The sequence below is a fragment of the Panthera tigris genome, chromosome B3 (assembly GCF_018350195.1).
Source record: "Panthera tigris isolate Pti1 chromosome B3, P.tigris_Pti1_mat1.1, whole genome shotgun sequence".
NCBI lineage: Eukaryota > Metazoa > Chordata > Mammalia > Carnivora > Felidae > Panthera > Panthera tigris.
This window is the reverse complement of record NC_056665.1, coordinates 6,108,072-6,130,135: the sequence shown is the minus strand read 5'-3', so window position 1 is coordinate 6,130,135 and position 22,064 is coordinate 6,108,072. Positions and strand designations below refer to the sequence as shown.

At 55.4% G+C, this 22,064-nt stretch overlaps 1 protein-coding gene across 1 annotated transcript; it reads right to left on the bottom strand.

Annotated features, from left to right (window-relative positions):
* Nucleotides 1-2,192: 2,192 nt before the first annotated feature.
* Nucleotides 2,193-21,557, bottom strand: LOC102962318 (alanyl aminopeptidase, membrane). The gene is made up of 20 exons (XM_042987658.1): nt 20,727-21,557; nt 20,010-20,152; nt 19,757-19,896; nt 19,224-19,350; nt 18,978-19,132; nt 18,631-18,744; nt 18,376-18,519; nt 18,158-18,223; nt 17,939-18,004; nt 16,365-16,540; nt 16,022-16,101; nt 14,642-14,775; nt 14,460-14,515; nt 13,396-13,543; nt 9,048-9,139; nt 8,459-8,569; nt 8,174-8,341; nt 7,253-7,393; nt 6,712-6,793; nt 2,193-2,773 (listed from the first exon to the last, which is right to left on the bottom strand). The coding sequence occupies exons 1-20, from the start codon at nt 21,335-21,337 to the stop codon at nt 2,624-2,626; spliced, it is 2,904 nt and encodes a 967-aa protein (XP_042843592.1). The 5' UTR covers nt 21,338-21,557; the 3' UTR covers nt 2,193-2,623.
* Nucleotides 21,558-22,064: the final 507 nt, after the last annotated feature.

Here is a 22,064-nt window from a genome sequence, read left to right as displayed (position 1 = left end):
GGCGAGAGGCCGCCAGCTAGAGTTGCTGAGATGCGGCTGGACCCAGGGGCAGGGCCCGGGGGACTTCAGCGACCTTCCCACCCCTGTCCTCAGCCTCTGCGAGGGAAGGCTCAGGCCTGCCTCTCAGGAGCAGTAGCCCCTGGCTCCACCCTGGGCTTGCTGCTCCTGACTGCGGCTGGAGTCAAGAGACTGGACATTCTTTCAATGCCTGTAGGGGACATGCCTCCCGGAGAGCCTCCTGGGTGGGGGGAGGTGGGAGACATACCCCCCCACCCCGCTGCTTCTTGCCCCTCCCTAGGGGCTGCCTTCCCTGCTGGCCCCACCGCAGGGTGCCCGGAAGGCAAGGACAGCCTGCGTTCTAGCCGGCCCCTGCACTGTGTGCGACCTTGTGCAGGGTTCTGCAGGCAGGTGTCTGGCTGTGTGAGCCCTGACGGCGTTCCCGAGGAACTGATTTTCTGCAGCCACTGAGGGCGTTCTGAATGCCAGCCTCGTACGCCGTGAGGTGGTGGGAGCACGTAACGTGGGGATGCCACGGACCCTGCCACAGATGGCTTCCCTTCTGCACAGGCTTTACAGCCCGCATCGCCTTCTAGCTCTACTGACTTAACCTCCCTGAGCCTCAGTTTCCTTATCTGCAAAACGGAGACAAAAACAATCCTTATCTCCTGGGACTGTTGAGGCCCAAATGAGATAATGCGCATAAACACTTTGCCCAGTGCCAGGCGCAGAGGCTAGGATCCCTGCTGACTCTTCTCCCAGGAGGCCAGTTCTCTCCCAGGGACCCTGTGAGGCTGGGCCCTCCCCCAGCGGGACCTCCTGAGGGGGCCTGCCCTCTGATCCCCAGAAGGTTAAGTGCCAGCCAGGGCTGCTGGGCACTGGCGACAGGAAGGGCTGGCCCACAGGGGCTGGGCTGAGGGAAGCCTCCCGATTGGTGGAGAGACCCCACCCATAACCTGGGCGGGCCTCACCCCTCCAGCCGCCCCACCTTTGATGTAGGGACTGCAGGGGCCGGCTGGGGAGCCTTCGGTCCCAGACCCCACCCCCACTGCTCCCAAGGGGGAATAGAGGCTGTGAGGGAAGAGGGCAGGCCAGGAGACGGGGCTAAGGATAACAATACCCAAATCTCCTCCTGTGTCAGGCAGTGCCCCACATACGTGAATCTCCTTAGATGCACACCCCGACCCTGGGATCCACTGCCTTTAGGTGTAGGTGCGAAAACTGGAGCCCGAGCTGTGATCTGAAACCAGGCCCCCTGGTCTCCCAGACTCCAGCCCCAGTGGCTCACTGGGAGGAAACCCCCAAAGAGCCCTGTGGTCTATTACCTTCCTCTTTCTTTCCACCAGACTGTGATGCTCCGCTGGGTCCTGTGGGGCTGGGGCTGAGGCTGAGATGAGCTTCCCAAAACCTGGCTCCATTTGCTAAGAAACGTCCACCAAGGCCAATGTGAGCCGTGGAGCCGCGTGGGTCCCAGACTCCTCAGAATAGGCTCTGACCTCGGGCTGCCCCAGGTGATCTGGAGGGGCGCCTGTCTTTTTCCGCACGCTGCTTTTGAAAACAACCACCTTACGAATTGAGATCACCTTCCACCATGAATCCTGGAGAAGGGGCGGGACATGCCCTTGGCCAGTGGGTGGTCAGACCAGGCCTGGGTCCCAGGGCTTGCCGTCCTCACTGCAAGCCCCCTTCACTGTCCCAGGTGTCCCCGGGATGCTGGCTGCATGCAGGAAGAGAAGCCCAGTCAGCATCCTGCTCCCTTAACCTCGCGGTAGGGCAGGTGCGGATCATAGTGTCTGAAACTACGGAAACTTCTGCTTTCTGAAAAAGACTCCCTCCACTGTCAGGACCTGCTCTGCGCCTGGCACCAAGCCCCAGCTCCCTCCACTCCATCATGAGAACCGCCGGGTCTGCTAGCATCCACCTCCTCACGGTTTCCGGCACCCGGCATCTCCTGCCTGCCACGGGAATTCGGATGAAATGAACACCGCAGGCCGACCCCACAGGACACCCAGGTGTTCTGTAGGAAGGGCCAGCAGGCTGGGCACTTCTCCCCTCCTGTGCTCCATTGGGGTCCCCTACACCCCGGGGTCCCTCCGTCCCTCCCAGGCTTCCCGGCTCTTGTGCAAACCTACTCACTCCCACTCTAGTGTAGTAACGAGTCTAGGCATTGATCTAGAAATCCTTTATTTACATTTTCTCTTAGAAAAAAAATATATAGATCTGGTGCCCTGTTGATTCCTCAGGTTCAGGAAATTTATGGGAAGGTGAGAGAGGGCACAGGGCCGCCCCCTAAGGCCATCCATCGTCCATCAAGGGCTTCTGCTCATCTGACCAGCGCTGGGCTTCCCTGAGATCAGCCCCAGGGCCCCGGGTGACAGACACCATGCCAGGCCTGGGGTGGAGTTGGCAGGAGGGGCAGGGACTGAGAGGTGTTGGGGCAGTCTGGCCATCAGGAACTGGATTGGCCCCATGGGCAGAGTGGAGAAAACACGGGCCGGAGACTTTGTCCTGGGGTGAGGACACCATTGCCTCAGGCTCCAGGGAGGGGTCCTGCCGTGGGCCACTGGGACAGACACATAATAGGCCTCTCACATGGGGGCCAGGTGACCGCAAGGACCGAGGACCGTTAGCTGTTTTCTGTGAACCACCTGAGCACCACATCCTTGTTCTCCTTCACCCACTTGATGTTGGCTTTGGTCTTCTCCAGGGCTTGCTCCAGAGCTCGGGTGGCTGAGCCGAAGCCTGTGTCCATGTTGTTCTTCTTGAACTGCTCCAGCTGCCAGGGAAATGAAGATTCTCAGCCTCAGGCTGGGTCTCTCACACAGCCTTGAGGGGAGGGCGGCCTAGTCCTCTGTCCTCCCTGTCCACATTAGGGCCCTTGCAAATGGAGAAGCCACAGCCTGTTCTCCAGGAGAGAAAGGGCTGGCCCTTCTCTGTCCCTGGGATAAAGTCCTTATCTAGGGCAGAGGTGAAAATAAGCACGGCCTCGGGGCTCCTGGGTGGCTCAGTCAGTTACGCCCCCGACTTTGGCTCAGGTCATGATTTCATGGTCCATGAGTTCGAGCCCCACAGCGGACTCTGGGCTGACAGCTCAGAGCCTGGAGCCTGCTTCAGATTCGGGGTCTCCCTTTCTCTCTGCCCCTCTCCCACTCATGCTCTGTCTCTCTCTGTCTCTCAAAAAGTGAATAAACATTAAAAAAATTTTTTTTTAATTTTTTTTTTCAACGTTTATTTTATTTTTGGGACAGAGAGAGACAGAGCATGAACGGGGGAGGGACAGAGAGAGAGGGAGACACAGAATCGGAAACAGGCTCCAGGCTCCGAGCCATCAGCCCAGAGCCCGACGCGGGGCTCGAACTCACGGACCGCGAGATCGTGACCCGGCTGAAGTCGGACGCTTAACTGACTGCGCCACCCAGGCGCCCCCAAAAAATTTTAAATAATAATAAAATAAATAATAAAATAAAATAATAAATAAATAAATAAATAAATAAGTCACAGATTAAAAGATATATTAGTACAGGAGGTTGTAGCCGGGGCAATTAGGCAAGAAAATGAAATAAAAGGCACCCAGAAAGGAAGAGGTACAACTATCTCTATAAGCAGATAACATGATTTTTGTATTCAGAAAATCCTAAGGAAACTACCAAAAACAAAAAACCCCAAAAAAACTATTAAAACTAACAAATTCTGCAAGGTTTCAGATGAGCAACATACAAGATCATACTACATTTCTACACACTAGCAATGAGACATACGAAAATGAAATTAAAACAGTCCCATTTACAATAGCATTAAGAAGAATAAAAGACTGAGGAATAAATTTGACAAAAGACATACAAGACTGGTAATGCTGAAAACTACAAAACACTGTTGGAAGAAATTAAGAAGGACTGAATAAAAGGAAACAATACCCAAATCGACCCAAATCTGTGTTAATGGAGTGGAAAATTTAATATTATTAACATGGCAACGGTTCCTAAATCGATCTACAGATTCAACGCAATCCACATCAAAATTCCAACTGCCTTTTTTTGCAGAAATGGACAAGCTGATCCTAAAATTCATAAGGAAATTCAAGGGACTCAGAATAGCCAAACACTCTTGAACAAAGCTGGAGGGCTGACATTCCTAAACTCACTACAAAGCTACAGTAATCAAGACAGTGTGGTATTGGCTGAAGGACAGACAGATCAATGAAATACAATTAAGAGTCCAGAAATAAGCCCTCGCATTTACAGTCAATTGATTTTCAACAAGAGTGCCAAGACCATTCAGTGGGGGAAAGAATAGTCTGCTCAACAAATAGTAGTGAGACAATCGGATAGCCACATGCAAAGGAATGAAGTTGGACCCCCACCTCACACCATATACAAAAATTCAGCCAAAATTGATCAAAGTCCTAAATGTAAGAACTCAAATAGTAAGACTTTTAGTAAAAAGCATGTATAAATCTTCATGACCTTGGATTAAGCGATCGTTTCTTAGATATGCCTAAACACAAGCCATAAAAGAAAAATTAGAAAGCTGGACTTCATCAAAATAAAAAAAAATGTTAATGTATGGAAAGACACTATTGAGAAAGTAAAAAGGCAATCCACAGAATGGAAGAAAACATTTGCAGTTCAGGTATCTAATAAGGGTCTAGTATCCAGAATATATAAAGAACTCTTACAACTCAAAAATGAAGAGACAAATATCCCAATTAAAAAATTGGGCAAAGGTTTTGAACAGACATTTCTCCAAAGAAGACATATGAATGGCCAATAAGCACATGAAAAGATGTGCAACATCATTAGTCATTAGAGAAATGCAATTCATACTATCTCACATCCACAGAATGGCTATAATTTAAAAGGAAGGAAGGAAGGAAGGAAGGAAGGAAGGAAGGAAGGAAGGAGGGAGGGAGGGAAGGAGGAATGAAGGAACAAAGGAATGAAGGAAGAAAAGAAACGTTAAGTGTCCAAAGACATAGAGCTGTGGAAAGTACATTGGTGCAATTACTTTGGAAAACATTTTGGCAATTTCTCAAAGAGTTAAACATAAAGTTACCAAATGATCCATCAATTCCCCTCCCAGGTGTATACCCAAAAGAACCAAACACATATGTTCACTCAAAACTTTGTACATGAACATTCATAACAGCGTTATTCATAATAGTCAAAAAGTGGAAACAATCCAATGTCGATCGACTGATCAATGGATAAACAGATGTGTTATATCCATACAATGGAATATTATTCAGCCATAAAAAGGAGTGGTACCCTACCACATGGATGAAACTTCCACAAAAGGCCTCATATTATATGATTCCATTTCATGAAATATCCAGAATATGCACATCCATAGAGACGGAAAGTAGATTAGTGGTTGCCAGGGGCTGACAACAGAGGACTGGGGAGCGACTGCCACAGTTTCTTTTCGGGGGTAATGAGAATGTTCTGGAAGTAGATGGTGGTTATGTTTCTACAAGCTTGTAAATACCCTGAAAGCCACTTAACATGGCGAGTTTTATAGTACATTAATTATATCTCAATTAAAAAAATAGATAATATCAACCTAATACAATGAGTTAACTTTAGCTTCTGATTCAAACATGCATATCACTGCAAAATGAGTTTTAAAAGAAACAACCTAGAAGGTTTAAAATGGGCCAGATAGAGGGACACATGGGTGGCTCAGTCAGCTGAACATCCAACTTCAGCCTCACGGTTCGTGAGTTCAAGCCCCACCTCGGGCTCTCTGCTGTCAGCACAGGGCCCTCTGCAGATCCTGTCTCCCCCTCTCTCTGCCCCTCCCCTGCTCTCTCTCTCCCTCAAAAATAAAAACAAAACAAACAAACAAAAATGGGCCAGGCAGAATATGATACGTAAAGAATTGTTCCTTTTCTTGGCTTTGCTAATAACATTGAGATTATCTTTTAAAAATTCAATTAAATAGGACTAAATCATAGACAGGTGAACTGTATGATATTAGTGATCCCTGCTTGAAAATTCTCCACCCCCAAAATAGAACCGGCAAAACGCTGATAACTGTTCAATCTGGGTAATGGGTAGGTACGTGGAGGTTCATTTATATTATTGTCTTTACTTTTTGCCTATATGAGAGTTCCAAGATGAAGTTTTCTGATTGAATCGTCACCATTTAAAAAGCCTGGATACTGGGTTCTACTCCTGAAACAAATACTACACTGTGTGTTCACTAACTACATATTTATTTAATAGTTAAATAATAAATATTTATTTAATATAGAAAGAAATTAATTTAAAAAAAAAAAACAAAATAAATAAATAAAAAGCCTGAATACCCAGCTTCCCCTGCAGGTGAGGAAGGCCTGGCAACGTGGAGCCCGGGCTCTCCTTGACCACACCCAGGGGGCGCCGGCTGAATGGTGGTCCTTTTAGACTCTCGATGGACCTCTGGATGCCGCCCCAGGGTCCCGGGCTTCTTTTTTTTTTTTTTTTTTTTTTTTTTTTAATTTTTTTTTTTTTCAACATTTATTTTATTTTTGGGACAGAGAGAGACAGAGCATGAACGGGGGAGGCACAGAGAGAGAGGGAGACACGGAATCGGAAACAGGCTCCAGGCTCCGAGCCATCAGCCCAGAGCCCGACGCGGGGCTCGAACTCACGGACCGTGAGATCGTGACCTGGCTGAAGTCGGACGCTTAACCGACTGCGCCACCCAGGCGCCCCAGGGTCCCGGGCTTCTTACCTGCTGCAGCTCGAACTCAGTGGAGAATCGTCGGGTCACTGCCTGGATGAGGTTGGAGAAGGAGAAGGAACCAGTGCCATAGCTGTGGGGACAGGAGAGAGAAGACACCGTGAGGGGCGGAAGAAGCAATGCTCCGTGACTGCCAGGTGCCATTATACCCTCACGTCTGCTCTGCGACTGTCCCCATCTTGGAGGTGAGATGAAATGACACACCCAAGGTGATACCCCGGGGGACACGACCGCAGGTTTGATCTCAGTATCCTTGCTCCCCTGTCTCCAGAGAAACAGACTTTCTTTGCCCCAAGTGGGAGAAAGGACAGCCCATACCCTGCCTCGTCTTTCCATGTTGGCCCTTCCCGCCCTCCCCCGCGCCTGACCGCAAGCTGGGTTAATTTTTCAGCACTCCTAGGCGGTGTCCACAGCCCCCCACCACGCTCCAGCCCTGCGGTGTCCCATGCACACAGACACACGGACACTTCCCTCCGGCCCCGGACACCCAGCCTTGACGGGCACTTCTCCCAGCAGGCTCCCCCAGACTCACTCCTGAAAGAGTTTCTTCCAGTTGCTCTGGACAAAGTCCCAGGCCAGGGTTTGCCCGACGACGTTGCTGGAGATGCTGCTGAGAGTGCTGGTGACATCTTGTTTCCGGATGAGGTTAGGGTCCAGGGTATAACTCAGGAACCTGTGAGGGAAGAATGCTGGGTTAGTGACCACTTCCAAGGGCTGTAGTCAGATGATACGAGACAGAGAACCCAGGAAGGCAAAGGATCCCCTCCCCCGCCCCTGACACCTCTCCGACATCCTCCTAATGTCCCTTCAGTCTACTGAGGGTTGAAGACCTCTTCATCCTACCTCCCTCTCACAGGTGGGACACTGAGTCTCCCAGGCAGGGTCACTGGCCCTGCCTGACACGGACCTGGTGCCCGATGGATATGTGATGACTGATGATGAATGAATGAAGACAGGAAGGAGTACCAGAGCCGGGAGCCCTGTCCCAGGCACGGCAGCCACCTTTGTCTTTGACACTGAGGGAGGCTCTTCTTTACTGGGGTCCGGGAGATGACATACAGGTGGCCGGTGGGAGCCAGGAGCTTGGGGCGTGCCCCGCCGGACGTCCAAAAGGACCCAGGCCCAGCTGCAACAGAGCCCTTGGCCGAGAGGAAAACTGAGCTTCTGTCAACTACCGTCCAAGAAGCCAAAGCGGTTAAAAGTGTGGGACAGAGACCCAGACGTGGGTTCAGATCTTGGCTCCACCACTTACAAAAGCTTCTGGACTTTGGGCAAGTTGTTTTCGCTTCTCTGAGCCCCAGTGTCCTCCTCTGCGACGTGGGGGCCCCACCGCCCCACTACACAGGTTTGTGAGGATGCCGTGAATGAGAGGCCCGGCTGGTTCTTGCTCTCCCACGTGGGGTCCCCCGTGGGGAGGGGAACTCACGCGGCCCCGTTGGGCCCCGGTCCTCACCTGTTCAGGATCCAGACCTGGTTGCTGCAGGCCAGGGCTCCGCGGAGTTTGTCAGCCTCGTTCACCAGTTCGGCCTTTAGGAACTGCTCCCACACGAAGTTCCACTCCTCCTCGCCGCCCTGGGCGATGGCATTGCAGTACACGGTGGACCGCAGGTTGGGGTGGATCCTGGCGAGGGGTGAGAGGGTCAGGGCAGGGCAGCGGGGGGACGAGGGTGTGACGAGGACACGGCTGTGGGCTCTAGGGACGGATGAAGGTCAGGGGAGGAGCGGGGGATACACTCACGGGTTGTTTTGGGGGTTCTTCTTCCACTCGGCGAAAAGAGTCGCGGCCAGCTTCTCACACTTAGGAACCCCGTAGGAGCAGGCGGTGCTGACGGCGTTAATCTCGCTGTACCTGCCCCACGGGTGACACTCCGTCAGCAGGCCCATGGGCCGCCCGGCCCGGACTTGGGCAGAGACACCCCCCTGCCGACACACGGCTCCGGGAAGGATGGCGGGGCCCGGGCTCTGCCTGAGGCTGCTCACTGGATCCCCTAAGTGGCTTTGTGCCTTGGGCAGCCCAGGGACTTAGAGGAGTCAGCACAGGCTGCAGCCCCTATCTGAACACCGAGAATCTGAATGATCAAGACCCTGAGGGGACCTCAGAGTTTCAGTTGGGTCCCTTGTACAAAGAGGTCAGATGGGCTCCCAGGCCGCACAGAAGCTCAGGGCAGGCCTCCTCCTCCCGCCTGGTGGCCCCGGCCAAGAGATGGCCTCCAGAGGACACTGCGGGGCCCTGCCCTGGACTCCCCGGGTCAGGGTAGCTGGGCCGCCCATGGCCTCCAGAAATAAGGAAAGGAGAGAGGCTCTTGGCTTCTCAACGGTCCACTCACTGGTCCATGAGGGTTTGCGGGTGATCAGTCCAGTTTTTGGTGAGTCTTTCGAAATGATCGAAGAGGGGCGTGACCTGCTTCTTCAGGTAGCTCTGGGCAAAAGAAAACACGGAGAGCTTTGAAGGCAAGACTCCTGCCAGGTCTTTCTGGAGTCCCTGCAGCCTCTGACGTGGGTGTAGGTGCAGCAAGGGCTGGTGGCTACGGAGGCAGAGAGGCCGGAGGCTCAGGGCCCCGAGGGAGCCAGCAGGGCCCAAAGGGGCCCGCACGGGCCAGGTTTCAGATGACCGGCCCGAGGCTCTCCTGCCTGAAAGCCTCAGTCAGCTCCAACACTCCTTGTCTGCGTCACCAGTTTTTAATAGTGTTGGGTCCACCCCCCCCCCCCCGCCCCGCCACTCCACCACCAATCCCGGTGGTGAGTGTTCCGTGTCTACTGTGAAGAGTGTGGAAAATACAGAGCAGCATGTGCAGAAAATGAAAACTGCCCAGGAGCTTCCCCAAACCGATTTTCAAACTGGTGAGTTTACCCCTTCTTTTCCCCTGTCTACCCAGCAGATCCGTCATTCTGTCTGCTGCCCTTTGCCCCCGACGCTGGAAGGTAAGTTCTGCCTCCTGTTACTAAGACCCTTCACAGACTCGGGTTCAACACGGTAGTTCGTCACGGGCCCCAACCGGAATCCACGTCCAAACGTAAAAGGAATAAACCTCCGAGAGCCAAGAGAACGGAAAGGGAAAAAGAGTGGAGGAGATGCCCATGCAGTCAGGAAGCTGCAAGGTGGGGAGAGGAAGGGAGGGATGGGGCAGAGTCACAGTGCGGGCCCCGGGGGACAGGGGTAGGGGGGGTTGGAACCGGAAGCAAGGCTTGCCCAGACAAGGCTCAGACTCAGAGGGACGGGTCTGCAGGAGACAGGGGTGAGGCGGGGGCTGAACACAGGGGGAATGAGTCCAAGACTGAAGCGGGAGTAGTTGAACCCCCAAGCTCCCACTCCCCTCCTTGCAGCAGGGCAACAGCCCCCCTCCCCCACAGGTGAGGCTGAATCAGTGGGGCTCAGAATCGGGGGCCCCCAGACATAGCAGAAGGGTTGGCCGACTGCAGAGGTGAAAGTTTATATCCTAACTGGAGGTAACTCTAGTCAGCTTCTTTTTCCCCCGTGTCCGCCAGTCGTAGAAAGTGGGCATCACCAGCCTCATTATACAACATAAAGGGTGATTCCCTGGTCTCAGGGAAACACACTCATGGATACTATGTGTGTGTGTGTGTGTGTGTGTGTGTGTGTGTGTGCGTATACATTTTTAGTAAATTCTATATTCAACGTGGCTCTTGAACTCACAACCCTGAGACCAAGAGTCACATGCTCAGAGGCGCCTGGGTAGCTCAGTCGGTTAAGCGTCTGACTCCTGACATTGGTTCGGGTCACAATCTCATGATTTGTGAGATCAAGACCCACGTTGGGCTCCAAGCTCAGCGTGGACTGGGATTCTGTCTGTCTGTCTCTCTCTCTCTCTGCCCTTCTTCCACTTACATGTGCATGTGTTCTCTCTCAAAATAAAACACTGGGGGGCCTGGGTGGCTCAGTCAGTTAAGCATCTGACTTCGGCTCAGGTCATGATCTTATGGGTTGTGAGTTTGAGCCCCGCATCGGGCTCTGTGCTGACAGCTCAGAGCTTGGAGCCTCTTCAGATTCTGTGTCTCCCTCCCTCTCTCTCTCTCTCTCTCTCTGCCTCTTACCACCCCCCCTCCAATAAACAAACATTAAAAAAAGATGTTTTAAAAATAAACATATGATAGAAGAAACGCCCACAATCTGTAGCCAAGGGGGCTACAGGAGGAGGAGGAGAAAGACACATCGGGACTGAGAGAAGAGCCCACAAGCTTCCAGAAGGGAAAAAACAGCCACGTTCAAAGAACCAGAGATGAGCAAGCCTCTGAGCTTCTCAACAGCAGCACGAGAGGCTTGGCATCAGCGGAGCAAGGCCTGAAATTGTCTGAGGAATAGTAGCTTCCAACCTAGAAACTTCTAATCCCCGGTAAATTCTGGGTCCCGTGTGGTGATGGAATAAACACATTGCGCATGATCTACCTCCACTCTTAGGGACACTTTCTCAAAAACTCCTGGAAAAGGTGCTCCACTATGGGAGAGAAAACTCAAGGAAGAACCCACTGGTTCAGGAAACATGAGAAGCCACACCGGGGGAGAGCCTCCCATTCGGGGGAGGGGTGGGGCTGAGCCGCAGTTCCAGAAGGGAGCACAGGGACTGCGGGCTCCGGCAGGGATGCCTCCAGGAAAATGCAGCAAATCTAGCATATGCCCTGATGACGTTTGTCCAAGATGTATAAAAAAAAGGGAGGGGGGGACACAAACATAGTAGTCCATGTGGCTCAGCAGAGAATGATATTTAAATAACCACAATACTGGGGCGCCTGGGTGGCTCAGTCAGTTGGGCGTCTGACTCAGGTCATGATCAGGTCATGATCTTGTGGCTCGTGAATTCGAGCCCCGTCCCGGGCTCTGTGCTCACAGCTCAGAGCCTGGAGCCCGCTTTGGATTCTGTGCCTCCCTCTCTCTCTGCCCCCCTCCTGCTCACGGTCTGTCTGTCTGTCTCTCTCTCAAAAATAAACATTAAAAAAAATTTCAGGGGCGCCTGGGTGGCGCAGTCGGTTAAGCGTCCGACTTCAGCCGGGTCACGATCTCGCGGTCCGTGAGTTCGAGCCCCGCGTCAGGCTCTGGGCTGATGGCTCAGAGCCTGGAGCCTGCTTCCCATTCCGTGTCTCCCTCTCTCTCTGCCCCTCCCCCGTTCATGCTCTGTCTCTCTCTGTCCCAAAAATAAATAAAAAACGTTGAAAAAAAAAATTAAAAAATAAATAAATAAATAAATAAATAAATAAATAAAATTTCAATAACCACAATACAGTAAATGCTGACTACTGAGTTGATCAAATATTGTGACTTAACTACATCGGGAGGATGGAGTAAATCCAACGCAGGTAGGTTAAAGAGTTAAAATCTCACTTGCCATCACACCTCTTTCAACATCATAGGAAGTACACGAGAAAAAAAAATTTTTAATTAAAAAATGACCTCTGGGAATGCAAGCTGGTGCAGCCACTCTGGAAAACAGTATGGAGGTTCCTCCAAAAACTACAAATGGAACTACCCTACGACCCAGCAATTGCACTACTAGGCATTTATCCACGGGATACAGGTGTGCTCTTTCGAAGGGACACATGCACCCCCATGTTGATAGCAGCACTATCGACAATGACCAAAGTATGGAAAGAGCCCAAATGTCCATCGATGGACGAATGGCTCAAGAAAATGTGGTGTATATATATACGATGGAGTATTACTCGGCAATCAAAAAGAAGGAAATCTTGCCATTTGCAACCACGTGGGTGGAACTGGAGGGTATTATGCTAAGTGAAATTAGTCAGAGGAAGGCAAAAATCATATGACTTCACTCATATGAGGACTTTGAGACAAAACAGATGAACATAAGGGAAGGGAAGCAAAAATCATATAAAAACAGGGAGGGGGACAAAACAGAAGAGACTCATAAATATGGAGAACAGAGGGTTATGGGAGGGGTGGTGGGAGGGGGGATGGGCTAAATGAATGAGGGGTACTAAGGAATCTACTCCTGAAATCATTGTTGCACTAGATGCTAACTAATTTGGAAGTAAATTTTAAAAAATAAAAAATAAAACAAGTTAATAAAAAAAATGATCTCTTCAAGTTTCATCTAATGGCTGCATAATATTCCATCAATGGATATCATAGTTTACCTAACCAATCTCCAACTGTTGGACATTTGTTTTGGGTTCTTTTTTTTTTTTTTTTTTTCTTTTGTAAATCACCCTGCTGAGTTTCTCTCTTATCTCTCTCATGGGAGCCTCAACAAATAAATTTATTTATTTATTTTGAGAGAAAGGGGGAAGAGAGAGAGCAGGGGAGGGGCAGAGAGAGAGGGAGGGGGAGAGAGAGAGAGAGAGAGAGAATCCCTAGCAACCTCTGCACTGTAAGTGCAGAGCCCAATGCAAGGCTCGAACCCAACAAACCATGAGACGGTGACCTAAGTCGAAACCACGTTGGACGCCTAACCGCCTGAGCTGTCCAGGCGCCCCCGTCTGTGTCCTTTCTCGGCCCTACCCAACCTGCTCGCCTTTCCAGTACCTGTTCCCTTCACCCTACATCCCTCTTGCCACTCTGCCCACCTGCTCTCAGAAAAGGACCCGGTGTCCTGTCGGCCTGAAGGGTGCCACCGCTCCAGACAAAATTTCTAGTAACTCCCTAATGGTGCATTTCTGGCACCGGGCAAATTGGTCCTCGAACCCTGCCCTGCCCCTCTGTACCTTCATGGGGCCGTAGACCTCAGAGCGGTCGAACATGAGCTTAAAGTAGCTCAGGCTGCTCAGGGCGGCCTGCCAGGGCATGTACTCGGTCTCTTGGATCAGGAAGAGAGTGTTGTTCAGCGCCAGAGTGACAGGGACCTTTTGGGCACTGGGGATAGACACAAGGGCTCAGGTAAGCATCCCCATTAAGTCCACTCCCCACTGAGGGGGCCCCAACCCCTTCCTGAAACCTGAGAGCCCCAAATGAGCCAGCTCCAATGTTCACTGTTCACTGTAGATGGGCCTGGGGGTAGGTAGGGGTGGGGCCGGGGAGGGGGGAGGGATGGGGGACAAGGTCAGCTCAGGCCCTGTCCTCACCCACTGCCAATCACATTCCCCTGCGTATTATCCCCATTTGACAAATGGGAAACTGAGGCTCAGAGAGGCAAAGTGACTTGCCTAAGGCCACACAGCCCATAAGAGACAGAGCTGAGATGCATAAGGACAAAAAACCTCTGCTCTTTATTCTGCCCACCTCTTCTCTGATTTGCTCGGCCCCCTGTGCCTTCCTCCCTCCTCCTCCTCAGACCATCTGTGCACCTGTGGTTCATAAATGTCCGTGTCTATGGGTGACATCACCTAAGTCAAAGAGCTTAGCACCTGCTGGGAACACAGTAGGTGCTGAATAAATATTTGTTTATCCATGCTGCCTCTCTCCTGCTCTGTCCTTCCCAGACTTTTTGTAGCATCTGCCATGCCAGGCTGGCACACAGTTAATCCTCAGGAAGAGCTGGTGCTATGAAGGACACTGTGGTTTTGGAGTTGGCCAGACCTGTGTCTGGCTGTCACGGGCTACAGAGTGACCCCAGGTAAAGCACTCAATCAAACTCTGAGTCTCGGATTCCTTATCTGGGAAAAGTGGGCTGTAACACTAGCAATCTGCAGGGGTGTGGGGGCCCAGGGAGGGGCGCAGAGAAGCACAGGGAGCCCATAGCAGTGTGCCTGGGTCTGTCGCTGTAGAACAGCACTTGCCCAAGTCACCAGGCCAGGGACAGGCTGGGCCCCAGGAGGAAGGGGGCACTCACCTCGCCAGGTTGAAGGCATCGTGGATGACTTGAGCCCGGTTGATGACAGGAATGGCCTAGAAGGGGCGACAGAGCGCGTGACCTCAGGCTGCTGCTGGGGGCGGGAGAGGGGGAGGGGGGGGAGGGGGGTGGGCAGGGCCGGGGCCTGGGGCAGGTGATGGGGGCTGGCGGCCAACACCCACCGACAGGTCTGTCTGCAGCTGAGTTTGGATCTTCTTCCAGTTTTCATTGTCATAGTTCACCAGGTAGTAGCCCGTCACGTTGAGGTTCAGCAGAACCCAGTCATTAGCTGTGGTCTTGAACAGGTCATTCTGGGCTGCGGGGAGAGATCAGAGCTAGGTGGGGCTGCTCAGAGGGCCACAGGCTGACCCTTGGCCTGTCTTTCTCCAGGCCTCCCATGCAGCCTGGCACCGGCTGGCCCTCGAGCCTCGGGCGATGCCAAGGGAAGGGGGAGGAGAAGGGGCGTAGGTAGGACTGGGCTGCCAGGCCAAACTCTGCCCTCAGAGGGACCAAGCGCCATCTCTGCCCCTCGGTGCCCTTCCTGTCTCCCACAGGCTCCACGTGGCTGGGCCAGTGACAGCAGCCCGGACTTCTCCATCGGCACAGCCTCAGGACACCCAGACCGCCTCCACAGGCCGCTGCTCCTCCTCCCTCCCTCCCTCCTCCTCCCCTCTTACCCCGTCGTCACCTAGTGGGAAGCCCAGGCAATGCCCGCCCCCCGCCAGTCAGCACCCCCAGTGCTGCCCCTCTCTGCCCTCCCTTCCAGCCTTGCTCCCAGCAGCCAGAGGGGGCCGTCCGCTTGCCACTTCCCACCTGCCCCAGCTCCTCCTGGCCGGAGGACACAGCCATTGTGTCCTGCCATCCGCCGGGACCTTGGGAAGCAGCTTTACCTTCAGGGCACACCTCTGCCCTAGCCACAGTCCTTAGTTCTCTCCTGCCTCGCACTTGCTCTTTCTTCTGCCCCCACGAGCCTGGCTAAGTCCTTTTCTTCCTCTAAGACTCAGCTCACCTCCTCCAGGAAGCCTTCCCTCACCTCTCTGTGAAGTTGAAACTTCCTTATTCCTGGCTCCCTGCCCCATGCCCCAGCAGCCTGTACGTGCCTCTGTTAAGGCATCCAACACAGCTCTAGAAAGTTTTAGCTGCTTCTCTTCCTTCCTTCTCTTCAGCTGCAGTTTTGGCCTCGGCAGAGGATGAATTGCCTTGACCGGATTCCCCAGTACCTGGTGGAGTAGGGCTGTTTATACTTTGTGCCAGGCACTGTCTTAAACATCTCATGTGAGTTCTCTTCTTTAGTCCCCACACAACTCCACCGGGCCGCTATTGTTCTTAGCCCCATTTTATAAATGAGGAAATGGGAGACCAGAGAGGAATGGCAACCTGCCCGGGGCCACACAGCTGGGCGGCCGCACAGTAGAGCTTAGAACCAGAGAAGTGGGCTCCATTTGTTGAATGAGACCATGAAGGAAGCCGTCACTGAGGCCTGCCGGAACCCCCAGGATGTGGGCCGGGAGCTGGGGGTGTGGGGGAGGGGACGGCTGTCCACAAGGGCGGGGCTGGATTACCTTTTTCGACGCCCGGCAGCCAGTAGTGCTCCTGCGGTCTGCCGCTTCTGACAGAAGAGATGGGAACGATCCACAGGTAGCTGCAACAAGAGACCCAGACGCCAGGTGATGACAGCCGGCCGCTCTCGGTCACTGCCAGCAAAGAGCAGCCCCGCCCAGCCTCCCAGTCTCTGCCCGGCTCCGTCTGGGCACTGAGCACGCCCCTCCCCCACCCCCCCATCCGGGGCCAGGTGCTGGGGCTGGGACCACGGCAGGTCAGGACCCACCACGGTCAAGGGACACCACGGCACCTGTCCTTCAGAGCCCTCACGGGACGCCCGCCTCAGTGCCCCCTGCTGCTCACTTGAACTGTGAGGGGCGGGTGACCACGGACTGGGGGTCAAGGAGGAAGTGCTGCTGGGAGATGGTGCCTGTCTGGGTGTCCACGGTGATGACGGGGAAGCCCATCTGCAGGATCCAGCGGTCCATGATGGCACTCACGGTGTCGGGCAGCTTGATGGTCGGCTGTTTGTCTACAACCTGGAGCACAGTGAGACGGTGCCCGGCCGTCAGTGGCCCGCCCAGGGCAGCCTCGGAAGACCCACCTTGCAGGGAGGCAGGGCCAGCGGAGGAGCCCGGGGTGGGGGTGGGGGTGGGCAGGAGCCTGGGTCCCAGCTCAGCTCGAACCTCAGAGGATGGGAGGGGAGGGGAGAAGGAGAGGAGGGAAAACATAGTCCGAGGCACGAGCGGGTGCAGAGACAGGCAGCAGGAGTGGGTGGTCTAGGGACGGGCTTAGGGCGGTCGCTACTGTCTTCTTGGGTCTTTCTTCATCTTTTTCCATGCACGTGCACTGCTTTAGTAATAACGGCAAAAAGCCAACAACATCTGTTAATGACTGAGAAAATTAAGACGGGAAAGAGGATAAAGAACACCAGAAGGGCACAGGCTGAACAGGGAGGGGAGCTGGGGGCTGCTGCAGAGAGAGGGGAGGCTCAGCACAGAGGGAGTACCCTGGAGGCAGGGGTAGAGCAGGCGTGGAGGAGGGCTCAGCTTTGGAGGAGAGGAAGGAGCGGGAAACTGAGGCAGGCGAGGAAGACGGTGGATGTGGAGGGGAGGGACCGAGGCAGTGAGGAGCCCCCTGTCGGCAGGTTGTGGGAGGTCAGGGCGGGGAAGGGGTGCGGGGGAGGGGGACAGACCAGAAGAAAGAATTTGGGCCGGAGACCAGCATGGAGGGCCCTGGAGCCCGGCTGTGACTCTGAGACAAGGCCCTGGGTCTCCCCTCCCTGGGGAGGGGATCCGGGCTCGGGATCCCGGAGGGGTCAGTGGGGCTGAGGAGGGGCCGAGAAGGAGCCCTAAGAGAAGGGAAGCTCTGGGGGAAGATGGGGAGTGTGCAGACTCCAGCCGTACTAGAGGCAGGGGGGCCGGGGGAGGGGGCGGGGAGAGGGGCAGTCCGAGGGTCTGCACTGCAGGCAAGGGCTGCTTGGGGTCTGAGTGCACAGGAACGCAAGGCAGGGCTGGGTGGGAGGGTCAAAGTTCGTGCGGGGGGTGCTGGTGTGTGCAAATTCATGCCTGGGAGGGGCCGGTCGGGGCACAGGGCAGCCAGGAGTGCTGAGTAGATAGAAAGACTCGCTCCAAAGTTCCAGGCAGAGGAGGGCTGGTTTCCTCACCTCTAAGACCTGGGGGGCTCCTCGGCTCCCATCACGGAGCTCACTACGGGCTGAGGCAAGCTGCCCATGGTCTTGACCCATGGTCTCACGCCTCCTGCAAGGAGCCATCATGGCCCCCACTTTACAGATGAGCAACAAGGCTTCAAACGACCCCCCTGGGCTGGTGAGCAGTGGAGCTGGACACATTCTAGTACACGTGTGCCGCCCCTAGGGACTTAGGGCACCGCAGGACCCCGACACGATGGCTGCAGGGGGCTTGGCTGTCACTGACCTGCTGCAGGTGCTCCCACAGGTTCAGGTAGATGGTGTTCCCGTATTTATAGGTATGGAGGTAGGACTGTGGAAAGACAGGTCGCAGTGAGGGCAAAGCCGGTGCTCCCCAGCCTCCACCACTGAGTGTCTGTGGCGACGCACCTCGGGGGTTGGAGGAAACCGCCCCCCTCCCCCCCCCCCCCCCCCCCCGCCTCCACGGCTGGCCGAGGGGACTCACCGCTATGCCCATCTTGAACAGGTCCTCAGTCAGGAAGTTGGAGAGCATCCTGAGGACAGAGGCTCCCTGGAGAAGGAGAGGGGGTTCAGAAGGCTGTGCGGAGCCAGCCGGACCCTGGGCCCCCACCGGACAAGGGCAGATGCTCCCAGTGCCCTAGCTGTGTCCCCGCCCCTTCCACACGCCCCCCCCCCCAAAAAAAAAACACACTGTCTCAGTACCTTGCTGTAGGAGATGGAGTCAAACACCTCGCTGATCTGGGCCGGCGTGTTGATCTCCGAGGCAGGAGTTGACAGCGGGTGGGAGGAGGCCAGGGCGTCCACGGCCATCACATGGTACACGTCGTTCAGCACCATGAGGTCTTTCTGCAAAGCCCCGCTGGGCGTCAGGAGACCGGCCTGACACGGGATGACCCGGGTCTTCCCCTCCCCCAGCCCCTCGTCCCCAGACCTCGGGGCCCGGGGCAGCCGGCTCACCAAATTCCACGTGGGCTCTGCAAAGTCAGCACCTAGGTACTCCACGTAGGAGGCGAAGCCCTCGTTCAGCCATAGGTCATTCCACCACTCCAAGGTCACCAGGTTCCCAAACCACTGTCGGGGGGGGGGGGCGGGGAAGATCAGCCCGGCTGGCCACGCTGGCCTTGTGCTCACGGTCACCGGGTGTCCCCCACGCGCCAGGCACCGGTTTGGGACTCCACCGACCTCGCCGTGACTCCCCTCTGCCATCCTGTCGGGTGGGACCCTCCTCCCTTCGCAGGTGCCCAGGGCAGAGCAGGGACTTGGGCCGTGTCCTTTCCCTACCCTCCCTGGGAAGCAGGGGCTACCTGGTGGGCCAGCTCATGAGCAATCACGGTGACCACCCGCTCCTGGTTGCCGCTGGAGGAGGACCGCCTGTCATACAGCAGCGCACTCTCCCGGTAGGTCACCAGCCCCCAGTTCTCCATGGCGCCAGCGTTGAAGTCAGGCAAGGCAATCTGGTCTGGGGGTGGCATGGGCCAAAGCCATTGTCAGGACGGCCTCTGGGTGGGGAACCCTACCCGCCGCCCCCACCACAACGCCCCCTCACTCACCCGATTTGTTGAGCGGGTAGGGCGTGTCGTAATGTTGGGAAAAGAAGTCCAGGATGGGGCCTGTCACCTTCAGGGCATAATCGCCATGGCCCTGGTTGATCGCACTGGGCCGGGCCCAGATCCGGATCTGCAAAGAGGGTGGAGGTAGGTCAGAGGCCCCCCTCGGCTCCTGGTGCAGATGGCCAAGCCGTGGGGATCCCAGGCTAGTAAGGGGGATGACTAGGTTAAAATGAGGGGCTGGGGGGTCTTGGGGGGGCTTTGAGCCTTAGGGAGGAGCTCTGGGAATAATAATAGCCACGGCCATCATCCGTTTGGCATCCATGCGCTGGGAACTCCCTTCATGAGGACAGACCCATTTTTCAGATGCAGAGACCGAGGGTCAGAGAACTTAAGACACTTGCCCAAGATCACTCGGAGCTGGGGTTTAAACACCGGCCTAACAACTCAGGGGCTGAGATGGGAATTAATAAAAGAGGAATATCCGTCAGGCCAGAACCAATCCCGGGGAAGGGCCGACAGGCCCAGCTTCTTACCAGGACGCCACTGGGAGCTCTTGTCTCCACATATGAGAACTCACTAACGATGTAGGCCAGCAGGTAAGTAGACATTATGGGTGTGGTTTCGAACTCGGTGACTTTCCAGGTGCGATCTCCATCAAACGGGACGCTGGGGCCTGGGCATGGACCGTTCAGGCATGTGGAGACGCCTCCTCTCCCCCGCCCTGCATCCCAACCCTGGGCTGCCTTCTTCCCAAGGCTGTGTGGCCCCTGGGACAGACCCGCTCACCTCTGGGCAGCATGTTGGACAGGGCCACCAAGTTGTTGGGGTGGATGATGGTGATGTTAAACGTGGCCTTCATGGCGGGCTCGTCAAAGCACGGGAAGGATTTCCGGGCCTCTGTAGCCTGCATGTGTGTCGTGGCCAGCACCCTGCCCAGACCGGGGTATTAGAGGGTGTGCTGGCAGAATGCCTGCACCCCGTGAGGGTGGGCAGGGCGGGGGCTTCAGGGCACCGCTGGGCATGCGGGAGAAGGGCATGTCGCTGGGCATGAAAGCCCGGTCCGGCTCATCCCTGCCCTCCCCGCCTCCCCCAAACAGCCTCTGGGCCCCGACAGGCCAGCTCCTATGGGAGAGCAGAACTCCTTCAGGAGTCGGGGTCAAAGTCCCGGCAGGATCTGTGCCCGAGTTAACTAGGAGGCTTTGGGCAAGTTTCTCTCTTCTGAGCCCCAGTTCTCCTATCTGTCCGAGGGGTTCTTTCGCCACTTGCCCCCGACTCCCTCGTGGGGGGGGGGGTGGAAGCTCCCCAGGAAGGAGTCCCAGGAAGTAACTAGGAAGGCTCCCCAGGGGCCCCCCACCCCCGGCCCCCGCGGATGGAGTCATGGCCAGCCGAAGGCTCCAGGCGGTTCCGAGGCCCGCAACCCAAAACCTTCCTCGGCCCCCCGGGACCCGGCTCTGCCTCAGCCTCTGGGACCTGCCCCACTGAGCAGACGCAGACGCAACTTACTTTTTGATGCCGTTCTCCACGTACTCGCTGCGGTAGAAGCCCGCCAGGTCGTCGGCCAGCTCCCCCTGGAACTCACTCTTCATCTCGTACTGTCTGCCGGCCACCAGCGGCTCCTGGAGGTGCACGACCAGGTACTCGGTGAGCTCCACCAGCTCCGTCCTGACGATGACAGGTTGCGGCTGGAAGCCCCCCACGCCCGACAAGGACACCATGTGCCCCTGGTGGTTGGTGTAGTTGAGCCTCTTGCTGTGGATGATGACGACGCTGGTGGACTCATTGCACATGAAGCGAACGACGCTTGTGCCCGTGAAGACGTACAGGCCCTTATCGTTGGGGGTGAGGTAGGGCCTCAGCGTCACGTTGTAGGAGTCGGGAATCAGCGTCTTGGGTAGACGGTAGACGTTCCATGGCTTGCTTTGGTCCAAGGTGGTAGCCACGGTGGTGGTAGGGCCCGTGGGGGCCGCCGTGGAGGCCGCCGTGGAGCTCTCGGTGCTCCTGTTCTTCTCCTGGGAGTACACCACGGACAGAGCGATGATGGTGCACACGGCCGCCACGCCCAGGAGGATGGCCAGGATGCCCACGGGCTTGGAAATGTAGAAGCCCTGGGCCATGGTGAGGGCAGGGGGGGAGCTGGGGGAGGTTCAGGACGGCGAGGAGCAGGCGCAGCGTCTGGCCAGACTTATATCCCTGAGGGGCAGGGGGAGGAGCCCCACAGCCCACAGATTGGGCAAAAATTAACCAGGGCTCAGGCGGGCAAAGGTCAGTGGGCTGGCCAGGGGCACCCTGTGCTCGGGCCCTGGAGAGGCTGAGATCCAGGAACAGCGTGCTGGGGGTGCCTGGTGGGGAGCAAACAGTGTCCGGTTACAGGATGCAGGAATGAGGGCTGACGGGCAGGCAGCGGGTAGAGGGAGCGGCAGGGCCGGGTGGCATCGATTGGCCTGTGCCCCGGGACAGCGGGGACAGAGGAGGAGGACCGAGGTTGGAGTCTGCGAAGGACTTCCCAGGAGCAAGAAGGAGGAGATACAAGGGAGGAGAGGATCGGTTTCTGGCTTGGGTCAAGAGTGCCTTGGGTCACCCCTGTGGCTGGATCCTGGCAGGGTGCCCGGGGCTCGTCGGCGACAGGGGCCCCAGCCCTCCCTCGATTCTTCCAGAGCAGGGAGTCCTTCCAGGTTCCCCCTCTCACCCCTTCCTGCCCAAAACTTCTATCTCAGCTATCGGCATACTGAGGGGAAAGAAAGATGTTTTGCCATGTTTTTTTTGTTTTGTTGGTCTTAAAATGTATATTTATTTTTGAGAGAGAGGGAGAGAGAGAGAGTGTGTGTGAACAGGGGAGGAGCA

Bases quoted from the DNA above. Each gene is read 5' to 3' on its own strand.
- LOC102962318 (XM_042987658.1), bottom strand. From the start codon at position 21,337: ATGGCCCAGGGCTTCTACATTTCCAAGCCCGTGGGCATCCTGGCCATC. The intron at 19,133-19,223 runs GTGAGTGAGGGG...TGCCACCCCCAG, and splicing joins CTACCCGCTCAACAAATCGG to ACCAGATTGCCTTGCCTGAC. The intron at 14,516-14,641 runs GTGGGTGTTGGC...CGCCCCTTCTAG, and splicing joins AGCTGCAGACAGACCTGTCG to GCCATTCCTGTCATCAACCG.